The sequence below is a fragment of the Amblyomma maculatum genome, chromosome 1 (genome assembly GCF_055883805.1).
Source record: "Amblyomma maculatum isolate TAMU_Amacu chromosome 1, ASM5588380v1, whole genome shotgun sequence".
NCBI classification, from domain to species: Eukaryota; Metazoa; Arthropoda; class Arachnida; order Ixodida; family Ixodidae; genus Amblyomma; species Amblyomma maculatum.
Window position 1 is genome coordinate 400,941,488 of NC_139344.1, and position 16,729 is coordinate 400,958,216.

Below are 16,729 nucleotides of genomic sequence, written 5' to 3' on the forward strand. Positions count from 1 at the left end.
CTCAGCTGAACCCGTTCCTTGTATCTTTCCAGATTTTTCTGCTTTCTTTAAGGACTTCCTATTTTTCCCTGGAGTCACCAACATTCCACTGCCAATTACATGTTTCTTCTTGAAGGTACATATCGTATAGAGAGGTCACCTAAAAATAATAAAAAGTAATGCGCCGATGCGTGTGCCACTACATATGCCAGGCTTTTCTTGAAAGGACAGCCTACTTACTCCCGGAGACGAGAATAAAATGGACATATTCTGGTAGACTTCGCCGGTTGCTGTCAGTAGCATCCAATGATTTCGCGGTATAGCTGGAAGTATACGTTAAATTAGTCAAGAAAGGAGGGTATGAGCAGAAGGTCGCGCTATGTTGAGTTCATTGTTGTGGTTAACATGGTAGCTGCCTTATGCTGCTGAAGTCAACATACTACATTCTATGCATATCATTGAGAAACTTAGGCTATCGAAAAGGATATTTTAGTTTTCAATCATTTTTTCACCTCTGTTTGTTATGTGTTACAATGGGGCAAATGTGGCAGGTAGCATAGTTTTTGGCCGAAAATTGGCTGTCATGTTGCAGTAAAAAAATCGTATAACCATACAAGTAGAAAACGCATTTTTTGCCATTTCAAAAAGTTGAAAGTATGGAGATCTGCTGCTAGTAATAACATTTTGTCATGTATTATTTGCCCGCCTCATATATGAAACTCTTTCTTTTACGGGAGTTATCATTAGCAAGTTTTTTTTTTCTTTTTGTCGTGTTAATTCGGTAATAATTGATAGAATTTCTCTATAAGAAACGCGCTAGAAAAATTCATTTTCAACCTTAAATACGGGCGTGATTTCTTATATATTTAGCATTAAATCTTTTTTTGTTTATTATTCCAATAATTTGGCTAATTTAATGCAAAATTGTTAGCTCTATTCTCCTATGGTATGTTCTCCACAACGCATCAAATTCGCCCAAAATTCGAAAACAGCAAAGCAATTGGGCCCAACTTTGGTTCTGATTTTAAGAAAAAGCACCATTATTGATTTTATGACATTCCCACTCAATAATTATTATTAGATCATAAACATTACGGCCATGAAACACTCTGCATTATTTTGTTTAAATGTACAAAACTAAGTATAAAGCTGAAAGCTAGTTTTTGATAGTTTCTATGTTAAGCCCTACCATCTGGCATGACTTAATAGTGTTGCCGCTGCAACGCTTTCTGTTTACTGTCATCTATTCTTGAAGAACATTTTTCTAATGAGCATAGCTACAATCATAAGCAATACCCTTTGCAACAAGACCACCTTAGGATTAATTTTATATTTATTTATAGCAACCGCACAAACGAGTCGATACGACGAGCATTCTTGTAGATGTGCCTGTGTAGCCCAGAAGACAGGGGAGAGAACACGGAGCGAAACCGCCATCCGCCTAAACGTCAGGTTGCGTAAGCTTTGTAATTTAAGTGGACAGTGGGTTCCCTTCGTGTTGACTCGTGTTTTGTTTTTAGGTGACATAATTATATCTACAAAAATGATCGTCATCTCGGCTCTTTGGTTTTGTTGCTATAAATAAATAGAAAATTCCACCTAAACTATCATGCTGCAAAGGGTTTTGCTCGTCACTGTAATAATGTGCACACTACAGAAATGGCCTTCAAGATTAGAGCGTTGTAAATATTTCCTGATGAAGGAGAATTTAAATAATATAATTAAGAATTGCATTGAATAGCACAGCACCTCGCAATAAATAAATAAACAGGATATAGAAAAAGTTCGACATTCATTTGCGCTCTCCTATGAAATTGCCAGAACAGTGGATTTATTCCACTTCAACCACTTATTAACACTGCCAACAAGGAGAAAATTACTTTACAAGCATTTAGAAGACTTTGGCTATTGCATAAGTTAAAATTCAACTTCACTCAGCAAGTACTAAATCGAACTTTTGAAGCCTACTCCTTAATGGGAAGCCATAGGCACTTGTATAGAATGGTAACCTGTGTTCAGTTTTATATTTATCTTTATATATTTAGTTTCCATAGTGCAATATATTTTAATACTTGAAATTTAAAAATTACATGGAATTGTTTCAAGCTGAATTTGATAAATATCGAAGATGTTTTTATAAATTGTCGAAGATGTCCGCTTTGTGGTAACTTTGAATTTTTGCCGATTTCAAAATATTATGAAGAAAGAACAAACCGCTCTACAGCTTTCAATTTTTGCAGAAATAGAGAACCACTCCTTGATATTAAAAGAAAAAGTTTCAGTGGCAACATTTTATTAGGTCATGCCAGAATGTTGGTCGGAATAATGAAAAATTTCAAGACCAGGCCTCAGTGTTATATCTATTGCTATAATTTTAAAGTATATAATGCAACGCTTTTTCAAGCCATGATATTTACGAGATAATAAAAATTCTTGAGAGGAAGTTTTATAAAAAGCAAGGATGATAATATTTTTTTTTTCATTCGGAATCAAATTTGCCCCTTTTTCGCTTTTTTCCAATCTTGGACGGATCTTATGCGTTGTGGAGAACAAACCTAGCCGACTAGAGCTCCCAAATTTACCAGTAATTACGCACATAATTTGAATAATAAACAGGAAAATACAGTACTAACAACATAACGAATCATGCCGGTATTTTAGGTTGAAAAGTGATTATTTTGAAGGGCGGTCCTTTTGGAGAGATGTTTGCGATTCTGTGCTAAATTAATGGCGATAACAAAACATGTTTTTATTACCTCCCGTAAAATTACAAGTTAAATAAATTTAGTGGGTAGAAAATAACAGATGACAAAATTTTAGAACGCTACCAGCAGGTCTCAAAACTGGCAAACCTTTCGAAATGGCAAAAACAGAGTTATCCAACAGTAGTAATATACAAAGTTTTTCCGAGAAAACTATGCTGTATATCAGAAATCTAAAATCAATTTCTTTGTGTCGGGACATTTTCGCATTACATATTGCCAGGGGGCGCTCGGAGCGAAAGATGTTGCAGTGGCGCTCGAAGAAAAAGAAGAAGTCAATCGGCTCCAGACTCGCAGGACGTACCAGATGTATTCCACCTGCACCGGCTCTGATAACCTAGCCCTAGCAGCCAATACCGTGAAAAATCTGGTGGAGGTCAGGTCTGATGTCCTGTGCCCCTCCGCTAAGCAGGAGTGCAGATCATATATTCGAGGAAACGCCTGTTCACCGCACCAGCCGCAGGCAACGAGGCCTACCACCTGAGTTTTCCCCATCGGCTATGACTACCGGCAGCCACGACGTCGTCGTAATGCCTGGAGCGGCCCCTTTATGTGACGTTTCAGAACCCCCGCGTCCCAAAGACCTTTCACGGGGACACCTATGAAGACGTCGACGACTGGCTGCAGCACTACGAAAGGGTAGCTGCCTTCAACCTCTGGAATGACGCCGCCCGGCTTCGCAACGTCTACTTCAGCCTTGATGATGGCGCTCGGACATGGTTCGAGAACCATGAAGACAAGCTGTCTTCCTGGAGTGAGTTCAAGCGTCATCTTGCGGCTACTTATGGTAGCTCAGATCGCCGCGAAAGGGCCAAACGCGCTCTCCAATCTCGGGTTCAAAAGCCTAACGAAACCGTCGCGGCATATATCGAAGACACGACACGCCTCTTCAAGCGGGCAGACGCTACAATGTCCGAGGACGAAAAGCTGCGCTACCTCATGCTTGGCGTTAAAGAACAGCTTTTTGCTGGCCTGGTGCGTAGCCCTCCAAAAACTGTCGCAGAATTCCTTGCGGAAACATCCACGATAGAAAAAGTGCTTCAGCAGCAAGCTTCGGCACAGAATCGTACAGTCCACGCCACCTCCGTCTCTGCCGAGTTACCATCGCATGGCATGGACGCATCGGCGCTACGGGAGCTCGTACGTTCGATTGTGCGCGACTAACTCAGACTGCTGTATGGCGCACCTCAACCAGCTTCTACCTCCATTGCGAGCGTTGTCCGCGACGAAGTGCAGCAAGTGCTCCGGTTTCCGGTTCCAAGCGGTGAACCTCACCCTGCTCCTCCTCTTACGCCACCTGAGTGTAAGCGTCCCACGTACGCCGAGGTGCTACAATACTCTCCACCCCAGTCGCCGACCCTCATTCCTGCTAACGTAGCTGCACCAACAACACCGGCCCCCGTGATCCAGTACGTAACGGATTCCCGACCATCTAGACGGACAGCAGACGAGTGGCGTACCCCCGACCGACGCCCTTTATGCTTTCACTGCGGCGAACAGGGTCATGTCTATCGGCGCTGTCCCTACCGTCGACTGGGCCTCGAAGGTTTTTCCGCCGATTCTCCACGGCCTCGCTACGGCGAACGGCCCCGAACCGTTGAAGATTTCGTCAATGACCAGCGCCGTGGCGTTCCGTGTCGTCTGCGTCAATCACGATCACCGTCGCCCAGGGCTCGCCCTTCGCCATCTGCTGCGAGGTCCTCATGGGCAGTATAGGGCTGATTGCCCAGCCCCCAGCGGGAAAACTGAAACCAGCGACCATCGGGGGTGGGCTCGCTGGACATCGCTGCGCGGGAGACCCCCCATCGACGCGGACACGGAAAGACTACGAATCGACATTGGAAAAGTCCGCGGTTGCCGATTTTAACGCTACCTCGACGCCACCACGACGCACCCGCAACGACGATGAATTGCCGGTGGAACCGACGACGCACCAACGCACCCGCAACAACGACGATTTGCCGGTGAAACAGACGACGCAACAACGCACCCGCAACAACGACGAATTGCCGGTGAAACAGACGACGCAACAAGGCACACCCAACAACGACGAATTGCCAGTGGAACAGATGACGCGACAACGCACCCGAAACGATGACGAATTGCCAGTGGAACGGACACCGCAAACCCGCGCCTGCAACAACCACGAATTGCAGGTGAAGCATACCGCGTACACCGACGCAGAGCACTCAAACACTCAGAACCCCTGATATTCGCGAGCAGCTGTCATTGGACATACCAGTAATGCTGGATGGTCGCCATGTTCGAGCTTTGTTGGATACTGACGCTGATTCTTCTTATTTGAGCAGCCAGTTTGCCGGGATTCTCAAGAAGGTTTTGACTCCGTGGGCTGGCACACACGTTCGCACTGCGGGTGGTCATCTGGTTACTCCTCTAGGCATGTGCACGGCCAGGGTTCAAATTCAAGAGTCGAAATTTGTGGTAAGCGGCCTCGTTCTGCAAAGCTGCTCACGCGACCTAATTCTGGGCGTAGATTTTCTTCGTGAATATGGCGCAGTTATTGATCTGCGGGATTTTAAGGTCTCGTTTTCTACTGAGAAAGCAGTGGCCCTCAGCAGTACACAGCGACCACTCAATGTGCTTCGAGTTTATACGGACAGTGTAACACTGCCACCCCGAACCAGCACCTTCGTTAATGTCAAATGCAATGCACATCACGATGGTGATGCAATAGCCGAAACTAACCTCTCGTTACTGTTGACGCAGGGAGTCTGCGTGGCTCACAGTTTGATCCATCATAACTGTGGTCAGTCCAAGGTACTTGTTGCCAATTTTTCGGACGAGTATCGACACCTTTTTCGGAATACTTTCGTAGCTTTCGCGGAACGCATATCTGTGGCCGAATTACGGACTCCGCTCACAAGTTTGTGAGCGTGACGTCAAAATTACGAAGCTGTGACGCAGCCTTCAGACGTCAATCGTGACGAAGTACGAAATCGTCCAATTACCAGCGACTTTTAGCGTGGCTCCGCCCTAGTAGTCCCGAATCCTCGGCAAACGTTGATGCCACAGTGTTGCACAAAACTGAGCAGGGACCGTCTCCTAACTTTTTCTAACACGACGCAACTAATACGCAATAAATAAAACAAACAATGGTTTATTTTGGCAAGATACTATTTTTAGTATTGATTAACATTGGGCTCAAGTTGAAGCGTTCTTAGTTTTGTAGTTATACTTGCTATTAGGTAACTTTTGTTGCCGCGAGGGTGCGCCGGCGGCGTCATGGCGTGCACATGGCGGCCTGCAAGCAAACAGCTGGTTCCCCGAGAAGGTGCTGCTTTTTTTAGCGTCGTCGGTAATCGAAGTACCGTGCAAGTGCCGTGAGCATGCTTAAAATCTAATAGAATGCAGTCGAAGTTCAGGGCCTGCAACGATAAAATTTCATGGAGCGCTAGACACGGAAATGGACAAAGACAACATGCGAAGGTGTTTTCGGTCGGCGCCTACTAGTATCGATGAGAAAAGTGCTGAAAGTGCAACGTGCAGGCTCCGTGGTTCTATTTGTTTCTCTTTAGGAAATACAAAACGACAGTGAAGCATGTAGTGTAGGCCAAAATGAAGCTCTGTCCTTGCATGATCATCTGTTTGTATGCAGCTGGATAGTTTAGGAAATAACATGATCATGGGAATGTTTCCACCCCTGCCGTGACTGAACCCGAAGCCTTCATTCACTGCAGTGCCACCGTGACAGGGCTTTCGATGTAGCTTTCATTGTAGTGTGCTCTGTATTTTTTTTTCTTGTTCTCATGACTGAGTTGCTTTGTTTTTGAGCGATACCTTCTGCCCACACACCATTTGCTTGATGCATATGTGATGTTTTTCTGCGTACGCTACAATCACTGTGAGCACTAAAACTCGCATATTATGCATTCAATTTGTCAGCTTTACACTGTTTAGCATTAAGCAAATGCTTTCTATGCGTCCTAACAGTATATGCAGGCCTGTAGTCCTGGAAGGTTCACTAATGGAGACTACCTTATGTAAACATTGTACATAACACTACTTGTGTCATGTTTCTGCACTGTTAACTGCCATACTTTGTTTACTGCTTCTGAAATGTGCCAAACCTACGACAACTACTATGCAAGCCTGTAATCATTAAGCAACTATTCTTTTGTGTCATGCCTCTGAGTCGCAGTTTTATGCACAATACTTTCATTTCTTGTTTCTGAAGTGTGTCAGACCTGCGATGAGTACAGTGCCAGCTTACAGGCTCTAAAAAATTATTCGTGTATGTCTTCTCTGTGTAGCACAATTGTGCAGCACGTGCAAATAACTGCCTGTGCTATTGCAGGCAGGTGGTTTCGCTGCTGCATATTCAAGCGTGTGAAACGCTGCAGGAAAATAAAGGGGCGCAGCTGATACACGTGCTTCTAAAAAACTTCTGTGAGACTTTCCCATTCCGATAGGCATCACAATTGCTGCCTCGTTGTGAAACACTTTAATTATGTACTCAAACACACGCACACACACAAACACCAACATGCATGGATGCAAGCAACAGTGAATGGGGGGGGGGGTACGAAGACAAATTTGACTTGACAGATGAGGTTGGAGAAGATACATCGTTATCACAAAGGTTTCTGGCACAGACATGAAACGAGAAGGCGCTGCACTTGGCTGCCTGCGATGAGTTGGTCAGCTACGTGTGGTATATCATAGCCGATTGTTGTGCTGGCATTGACGCCGCAGCTGTCGCCGCACCATGGGCAGCTGTGCCAGCCAGCTCTAGTGGCAGGTTCTGTGGAACAGGCTAACGTGATTCTGTATGGCTTTTCCCTAGAGGTATGCATGGCAATAGTGATCCCACTTCCAAGTAGCCGGTACACAGATGTGACCCTTTCTTGTCCAAGCCAGCAGCACCCTCCTCGTCTCCAGGCAGGAAGACATCCAAAGAAGTTTTGCAACACGGCACATGCTACACGCTCTGGCTGGTAGAGGAGCGTCTAGTATTTTTGCAAGCACTGGAAGCGGCTCTTCAGCATGCCTACGCAGTTATCCACCATTAACCTTGCGGAGGTATATGCCTTGTTCTATAGCCGTTATGGAGAGTCCGGACCGGGATGCCATGGCACTGACAGCCATGCCCCTTTCACCAGCATAACCGAAAATGGCACGCTGTTAAGCACATTTTTCGTCGTTGTCGACCTCAACAGCCTCATAAACTTTAACAGCCTTGCTGACACAATGGAACAGTCGCATCAAGTAGCTCATTGCCAGGTCTTGCTGACGATGACATTCATGGGCGTGCAGACAATGAATGATTGAAAGTTTCAGCAACACTGCTGTAAGGACAGCCGTGCACTTCATATCGGTAGAAATGGTGCCCCATTCCTACTCAATACAGGCATCAAACACAAGCATTCCCATCTTCGTTTCTTACGTAGGCATTTCAACAATGTACGACGTGTCATACGTTTCAGCTTTTATAAAAGCCCAAGAACGGCAATAGATGTGAGGCATGTGGAGCCTATCGTAACTTATCTTGCAAAGAGCAGCGCGGCTCACTGTCGTGAATTCCACGCCTCGCAGAAGGCCTGCCTCGGCCTGTGTCATGCCTGTGTGCAGCCGAGAAGGCCGCCAGAAGAAAGCATCATGCCAAGATCCCACGTAGGGAGGTTCATGGCCCAAATCATGTCGGCATCTCATATCTGAAAACAGGGATATCACAAGGCTACTCGTAGACGCCCGATGAGCCGTCGACAAACCCGACGACGCCCGGTATGCTGCCGTGACGAAGGAAGCCTTTCTTCGCCGCCGCCCTAGCTGCACGCCGCAAACGCTTTCGAACTGTCGGCTGCGCGAGGCCGATGTTCGCCTCGTTGCCAGTAGCGGTTTGGAAGCCACTAGCAGCTCGGAAAAAGCGCAGGGCACACATTATCTGCCGCCACACAGACAGCGCACTCGGCCGCACACAGATATCTCTGTTCGTCGCGTCGCACAGTCACTGTCCTATATCCTTCTCGAGTAGCAACATGCGTCGAAACATCTCGCCCGGCACGTCAGTCTTCGTACACCGTCCTTCGCCGATGATCGCGTCGGGGCGCCGCCGCTACCGCCACACGAGAACGCCGGCCGCCGCATAGATCGCCGCCATTTTTCCTTTGTGAGCGCGCTCACAAACGAGTTGTGAGCGGCTCACAACCCCCGCTCACAATTCGCCGGTAGCCAACGTCATCACTTCAAGTGTGTTCATGACGTAAACAGCAGACGTCGATGACTTAAAGAAAGGCCACTCCCGCCGTGTTGCCGCTGGCCAATAGGAAGATTGTGAGTGTGAGTGTGATTGTGAGTGTGAGCCGTCTGTAATACAGCCGCTGAAGTCTCCGAGTGCTTGTCTACAGAAACCGTGCCACCGCCCACATCCCTCGACAGCCTCGATATTAGCTCAGAGCTATCGGTGAGCCAGCGTGAACAGCTGTTTTCATTGTTACTCGAATTCAGAGAGTGTTTTGCATCATCGTCAAAAGTGCATCAGACTCCCATTACCAAGCACCAGATCGTGACGTTCGATGATGTGGGCCCAATTTATCAGCACCTCTACCGCGTCTCTTTGATCGAGATCGAAGTTATTAAGTCACAAGTTAAACAAATGCTCGAAGATGATGTCATCCAGCCTTCAAATAGCCCATGGTCCTCCCCAGTCGTTCTAGTTAAAGAGGAAGACGGCACGTTACGTTTTTGCGTCGATTACCGCAAGCTGAACGTCGTAACCAAGAAGGATGTTTACCCCTTGCCGCGGATAGACGACTCTCTCGACCGCCTTCGGCGTGCGAAGTACTTTCCGTCAATCGATCTGAAAGGTGGCTACTGGCAGATTGAGGTAGATGAGCGAGATCGTGAAAAGAAGGCCTTTGTCACACCTGACGGACTTTACGAATTTAAAGTTCTACCTTTCGGACTTCGTTCCGCGCCGGCCACATTTCAGCGGATGATGGACACTGTCCTCGCCGGGCTTAAATGGCAGTGTTGCCTAGTCTACCTAGAGACGTGGTGGTCTTCGCAGAATCGTTTGCACAACGTCTTAAGCGCCTGCGGTCAGTACTTGAAGACCGTCGATCCGCTAACTTGACACTTAAGCCGCAGAAAGGTCACTTTGGCTACCGAGAGCTTAAATTCCTCGGTCATGTCGTAAGCGCTGCCGGCGTGAAGCCTGACCCTGACAAGCTTACTGCTGTTGCGGAAATTCCGATTCCACGTGACAAGAAAGCTGTTCGCATATTTCTCGGCTTGTGCAGTTACTACCGGCGTTTTATCGATAACTTCGCTGATCTTGCTGAACCGCTGACTCGGCTCACCCGGGGAGACACCCCTTTTGTTTGGAGTCACGAGCAAGAAGCTGCTTTTACCGAGTTGCGTCTCCGTCTCCAATCGCCGCCTATTCTAGCCCATTTCGATGAGCACGGTGAGACAGAAATCCACACTGACGCCAGTAACATTGGCCATGGGGCGGTTCTCGTGCAACGTCAAGAGGGTGTGGAACGAGTCATCGCCTATGCCAGCCGTACTTTATCCCGCGCCGAGATGAACTATTCAACTACTGAGAAGGAATGCCTCGCCATTATTTGTGCTGCTGCAAAATTTCGCCCCTACCTTTATTGTCGCCCATTTAATGTGGTCACTGACCACCATTCCTTGTGTTGGCTGGCCAACCTGCGTGCCCCATGCGGCCGCCTGGCGCGATGGAGCCTTTGCCTACAGGAGTTCGTCCTCACTATAGTCTATGAGTCCGGACATAAGCTTGAAGATGCTGACGCGGTCTCTCGTGCGCCCGTCGAGCTCGCTTCACCACCCACGGGTGACTCTGGCAGTTTTCTCGGAGCTGTTGATGCTACAGATATGTCTCATCAGCAGCGTGCTGATCAAGAGTTACGAGCCCTGATCGATTATTTAGAAGGTCAGCCAGCCACAATACCTAAGTGCTTTTCTCGGAGCCTCTCAACTTTCTGCCTGAGAAGTGGTGTACTCTATAAGCACTGCTCTAGATCCGAATCGAGAACCTATCTCCTCGTGGTACCCGCAGCTCTGCGAGAGGAAATCCTTTCCGCGTGCCATGATGAACCAACTTCTGGCCACTTGGGCTAAACTCGCACACTTGCTAGAATACGAAAGACATTCTACTGGCCCAACCTTGCCACTGTTGTTAAGCGCTATGTTAAGAGCTGTCGGCAATGTCAGCGTCGGAAGGTTCCGCAATCAAAGCCTGTAGGCCTCCTCGTGCCCATAATACCACCATGCGCACCTTTTGATCAAGTCGGCATGGACCTTCTTTCCCTCGATCCTCCGGGGGCAACCGCTGGATAATCATCGCCACAGACTGATATACTGATATACTGACTCGATATGCCGAGACCAAAGCATTACCTAGTGGTACAGCATCTGAAGTTGCCCATTTCTTTGTGCACCAGATCATGCTGCGGCACGGTGCTCCGACCTGTATTATTACTGACAGAGAGACTGCCTTTAATTCACAAATGATGGCCGAAGTTTTTCATCTCAGCGGTACGGCGCATCGAAAAGCTACTGCTTACCATCCGCAGACGAACGGGCTGACGGAAAGGCTTAAGACCATTGTGGACATGCTGGCGATGTATGTCGACGCCCAGCACAAGACTTGGGAGGGATGCTATCCTACCATATGTGACATTCGCGTACAATACGGCAGTCCAAGAGACGACACGCTTCACGCCGTTTCGCCTAGTTTACGGCAGGGAGGTTCGGACGATGCTCTACGCAATGCTCCCTTGCGAAACAGATACCGAGCTTTCTACCGACGCCGAACACTTTGCCCAAGCTGCTGAGCAAGCACGCCAACTAGCACGCGTCCACATTACCCAGCAACAGGACAAGGATTCACGCCGGTACAACCTCCGCCACAATAAGCTTCCTACAACACCGGGGACCAGGTGTGGGTGTGGACTCCTGTTCGACGCCGTGGTCTATCAGAAAAGCTGATTTGCCGTTACTTCGGACCATATAAAATCTTGCGGCGCCTCAGCGACGTTAACTATGAGGTGCTCCCAGATGGCCCAGAGCAGAGAGGCCGTCGGCTACCTCGTCCAGAGACAGTTCATGTCCTACGCATGAAGCCGTATTTTACGCGGTAACTGAAAGACGGCATCTGCAAACTTTTTTTTTTCGTTTGCTTTTATCTACCTGTGTGCACGTGTGCCGTGTGCGTCACGCTTAATGCCAGGGGGCGCTCGGAGCGAAAGATGTTGAAGTGGCGCTCGGAGAAAAAGAAGTGAATCGGCTCCGGACTCGCAGGACGTATCAGACGTATTCCACCTGCACCGGCTCTGATAACCTAGCCCTAGTAGCCAATACCGTGACAATATAAAATTTCATTTTAAAACAAAAAATGGTCACGGGACCTCGATTACCGTTCTTATATGCACACCCATAAATGTTTTCAGTTGTTCTGTAGTCCTACCGTAATGCGATATTTAATGTCGGACATTTTACTTCATTGCTGACATTTCGTTTCAGAGGTAGTGGTTCACAAAAATCAGCACCAACGCCTAAACCCGTACTTACATGCCAGACATCAGCGGTGAGTAATGGCCATGAGGGGTATTTACATGATATTTTTGTTATACAGTTGTACTTAAGGTTAAAAATTATGTCTAATCGAGCGGCCTTTCCGCCGAATGTGCAACGGTAGTTCTCTAAAGTGCTAATGCCAGCTTATATGTCTAAATTATTCAGAAGCACTTTATAAAACATACAAATTGTAGCTATCACTCGATCAGAAGATGGTTTATGAAGAAATAGGCTGCTATAACTGTACACGAAGCCATCTGTGAACACAGAGGTGGAATTTAAATGACGGTCTGAAACGCTACCGAAATAAAAAATTTTTGCGAGGTAGGAATAAAGGCTACGAATACTGCATTTACTTTGTTTCCTTCCAGTGCCAGCCAAAAGAAAGGTTGATTATATAGTGTTCTCTTCACGCATATGGCTGCATCGTACGAGCTACTGAGGTTGCAAATTTTCATGAAAGCGTTGAAATCAGAACAAAGGTGGACGAACTGCCTTGCATGTCAGAATATATGCAATACACATTTAAAACATCCGGTCGAAGGATGGCAGCCCAATGAGCGTCATTAACAAGCCATATAGAGGTAAATAACATCAGCGAAAGATCTCTCTTCCATATAAGAACAGGAAGTCACCCCTGCGGTCTCCAATTAGCTAGATGTCGAGCTTCAATTTGTTGAAAGTCTTGACAGTTTCTGGTGAATTGTCGGATTTCTCTGTAAAATCTCGCACTAGGGTCTCGCCGCCATAATATACCTATTACATCTTTTCGCTGGGGCTTATAATTTATTATAAACGATTGAAATCTAGATATCCTGTTCCACATTTTATGCTCTTTCTACATCGTGCTACAGTTACAAGGAATTATTGCATTTTGCCAATTTTTCCCTCCATAGATACGGCAAAAGTGCATTCAAAATGTATTCTTCGGGACTATTTCGACTGAGGACGAATGCAGCCGCAAAAAGAAAAACGCAAAATTAAATAGCTATATTTTGACCATTCCTCTCATGCCTCGCAGGCCCCTTTTACATGCAATTAGGCTACCTGTTGTACACGGGTATTATCAAATGCGGTGCGCACAGCGGTAAACTTTGCAAATTTCCGCTCTGCCTTCAAAAATACATTTATTTGAATAATTTCACAAAGACACCCCTAGTTCGCATAAAACATGTAGGTACATGTAATCATTGCTTTTGATAAGAAGTGGAATGTGTTCACGTGTGTGTGACGATAATAAGAGCTCTTTGAGTTGAAAATAGGTCTTTGAGACGGATGACAATTTCAGCCCTTGGTTCCCTTGTCGCAGCGCTCTTATTTCTCGCGATACGTTTAGTCTTAAATGGTCTATAGTCGTCACATGAGGCTTTTTTAGGCTTTCTAATTTCCTTGTCTCCGCATACGGCGAGAAGGTGATTGTTCTATGCGGGACGAAACGCTGCTGCAATGCGGAATATTTTTACGAACGTTTCACTACGCCAGCCAAGCAAAGCATAGAAGGCCACTTGACCTTCATAGAGGCAGAGGTAACAGTTTGGTTATAAATTTTAACGACGGTATCCCCTATGTGTGTGTGTACCACTACTTCACATTCGGCATCTGACGGCAGAAACAGCATCATCACGTGCTCGCTAATTGTAATTGACAACATCATCGACTCCATACTCTCAGCTATATAATGGCTATGAAGCCATGTCCACGTATAAACATGCTCCCAACAAAATATCCCAAGCAAAACGACGCTTTCATTTTGTCTAACATGGTTTAGCCAAGGTTTAGTAGGGATACACGCAATCCATATGTTATGCAACCGCTCCCAAGCGGATTTACTGACACTGGCGCTGCTTGTAATCTACCCCAACAATTGCTTGCCGCATTTTTTTCTTTTTCGTACCACTCAACCAGTCACTTAAGAAATGTGCCAACAATTTGCTGCCATTAATAGAATCATAGTTATATTTCTATCGAAATAATAAATTTCTTTCCCCCACACATCTGTACAAAATCCTTTATAATTAAATCTGAATGTTCCGTTATGGGGTTAAAAATTATGGCACATACCCACACCGCAGCCTTGGCACTGAAGTAGGTCAAATAGAACTGCTCGGTCATATATTTGCTTCAGCCAAAGATAATAATAAAAGTTAGGAGAAAAAGGGGCATAAAGGTGAAATTGTAAAGGAGCAATATTTAACATACAACCTGAGAGTTGATCAGGTTCTGCCATTAGTGTAACCGTCCCAAATTTTCACCATTTTCCTCCTTTTGTTTTCTTTAATTTTTTGGCCCATAGTACAGCCCTACGGCTGAAAAGATCTCAGGCTATTTCACCTTTTACAAATACTTAAGACTTTCTGGAAAACCATCCTGTATTGGGCGAATGCAAGTATCATTAATAGGTTATAATTTTTCCGCAAGCTCTATTATAAAGAAAAAGGTTATCTTTTTTATCTATTGGAACCTCTTTACGTTTTCCTAGTCAAACGATTCTAAGAGGCACGCACCTAAATGCTCCCCAGGCGCGCAGTAATGTCTACGCATAAATGTGGCCGCCTAGCACAAAAATGGAGCTCGTTTCTGAACAGTAACTTTTTTTTTTTTTTTGAGAACAATGCTTTTCGTAGGCTTCGTATAGATCCCTAGTTACTCATCATCAATGTACAATAAACTTCTTGCAACATTCAAGAATCTGACATTTGCGCATATAAATATTTGCATATAAATGATATGCGGATGCTATTTCCAAAACACTACAGTAAAATTGCTGATGTGTACTTGCGTACCCCTGTTTTTCTTACGCATAAATGCAAATTACAGGTTTTAAATTTTGTTGACTTAGTTCATATGTTCACGAACCCTTCGTTTTGAAGCATTTTCATTTGGAAAATTAACCTCTATTATTTTCCTTCCCGACCAGTGCAACCCATACAATGAGGGCCCGCAGTGTGGCCCTTACTGTGAATGTGCTTACTACGAAGAGGATGGCCAATATTTCGGCGTCTGCACGACCGCTGATGGTGTTGATGGCGGCGACTACCAGCCTTATAGTTCAGGTGTGAACCCGAATGTGGCGGTGCAGAGTGGGACCGCGTTAACTGGTAGCGTAGTCGAAGCGCTCGCTGTAGCGCGTCCAAAATCATCACCTCTGAAGAGACTGAAAACCCCACTCCGTAAAATAAAGTCGACACTAACGAAAATAAGGCCAAAACTGAAGATCTCAAAACCAAAAATAAGGTTTGGAAGACGAGGTTAAATACACTTCTATTATTTGATAATAAATCAATGGTGCATTTATGAAGAGTGCTTTATGCTCTAACTTTAGATACGGCAGCAACCACCGGGTACAATTTTATCTGAGGACGAAGACACATGAGTGATCAATACAGCCAATACTCAACGCTAGCCTTATTCATCTATTCATTAAGGGGAAACATGTTGACATTGCGCTGTTTCATACTCGCATTGTGTTCTTATAGCAGGGAGTAGGTAGCTATGCTTTCGCACTTGGCCGTTATTTAAATATTTCTTGTGACCACAGATATGCGATTAGCAGATTAATTTGATTTCGTAGTAAGTAATAACAATTTCTTTTATCATATCGTAATCAGTGGCTCTAGTGTTCGCATAGGGCGGCATTCGAATTGGTGACCCTTCAAAATTATGATTATCTTTACCCAAAAGATACCATTAAACGCTCTCAGAGTACCATGATACAGAACACGGCAAAAAAGAGTAAACTGCACTAGAATACCGACGGGCGGCATGCATTTTTCAGTATGTAATTCTGTCTGTCTCCCAAAGTCACCAACAAGAGTATTACTGTCGTCCCAAATTAGACAACAATTAGCGCTTGCCAATGCAGAAAATTTCCCAAATTATGTAGGTGGAACTGTGTACTAATTTGCCTGCATATTACAAGATTGATGTTCAAATCTATCCCGTTAAACTATGAAGGGAAATTATTGTTCCTGTACCTGCTACATAGGTCCCAAAGCGGCGTTGCTCGGGTTAATACAGAGCACATTCCTGCATCCAGACCAAAGGGTTCCTTGACGAAAATTTTAGGACAAGTCTAACATAAATATGGCCTCTTTTTGGGGAAGACCTTATAGATACGAAATGATGCCGCCCACATTAAATCTCGGTGGGACCTACATCTGCCATAGGGTGCAAGAAAAAAAAACGGGCATGCCTACATGCTGCCTCTGCGGTCCGTTTTAGGTTACTTGAGAACGCGGAGGTAAAAGTATTTTAGGTGTTACGGCGGTGCGCTCCCGGATGTAGCCGCCGATGAGACAATTGGGACGAACTTATCAGCAAGCCAAGAGAGGACGCTACGTCTTTTTCGGGCCTGCAACGCCCAGCCGCCACAGATCTCCATGCACGATGATCACGTGAGTTGCTAGCCAGCACTTGTTGTTTTA

The 16,729-nt window shown here is 45.7% G+C and overlaps 1 protein-coding gene across 3 annotated transcripts in view; it reads left to right on the forward strand.

The window, feature by feature from the left end:
• Nucleotides 1–15,599, forward strand: part of LOC146208694 (uncharacterized) — a 75,728-nt gene extending 60,129 nt beyond the window's left edge. For 2 of the 3 annotated variants that reach the window (XM_084595922.1, XM_084595920.1), the window contains 2 exons: nt 12,252–12,315; nt 15,223–15,599. In XM_084595922.1, the coding sequence (XP_084452048.1) occupies nt 12,252–12,315; nt 15,223–15,364 (206 nt within the window). In that variant the 3' untranslated portion in view covers nt 15,365–15,599. The remainder of the gene's footprint in view (nt 1–12,251; nt 12,316–15,222) is intronic. The other variant, XR_014705404.1, reaches the window with a different exon arrangement.
• Nucleotides 15,600–16,729: the final 1,130 nt, after the last annotated feature.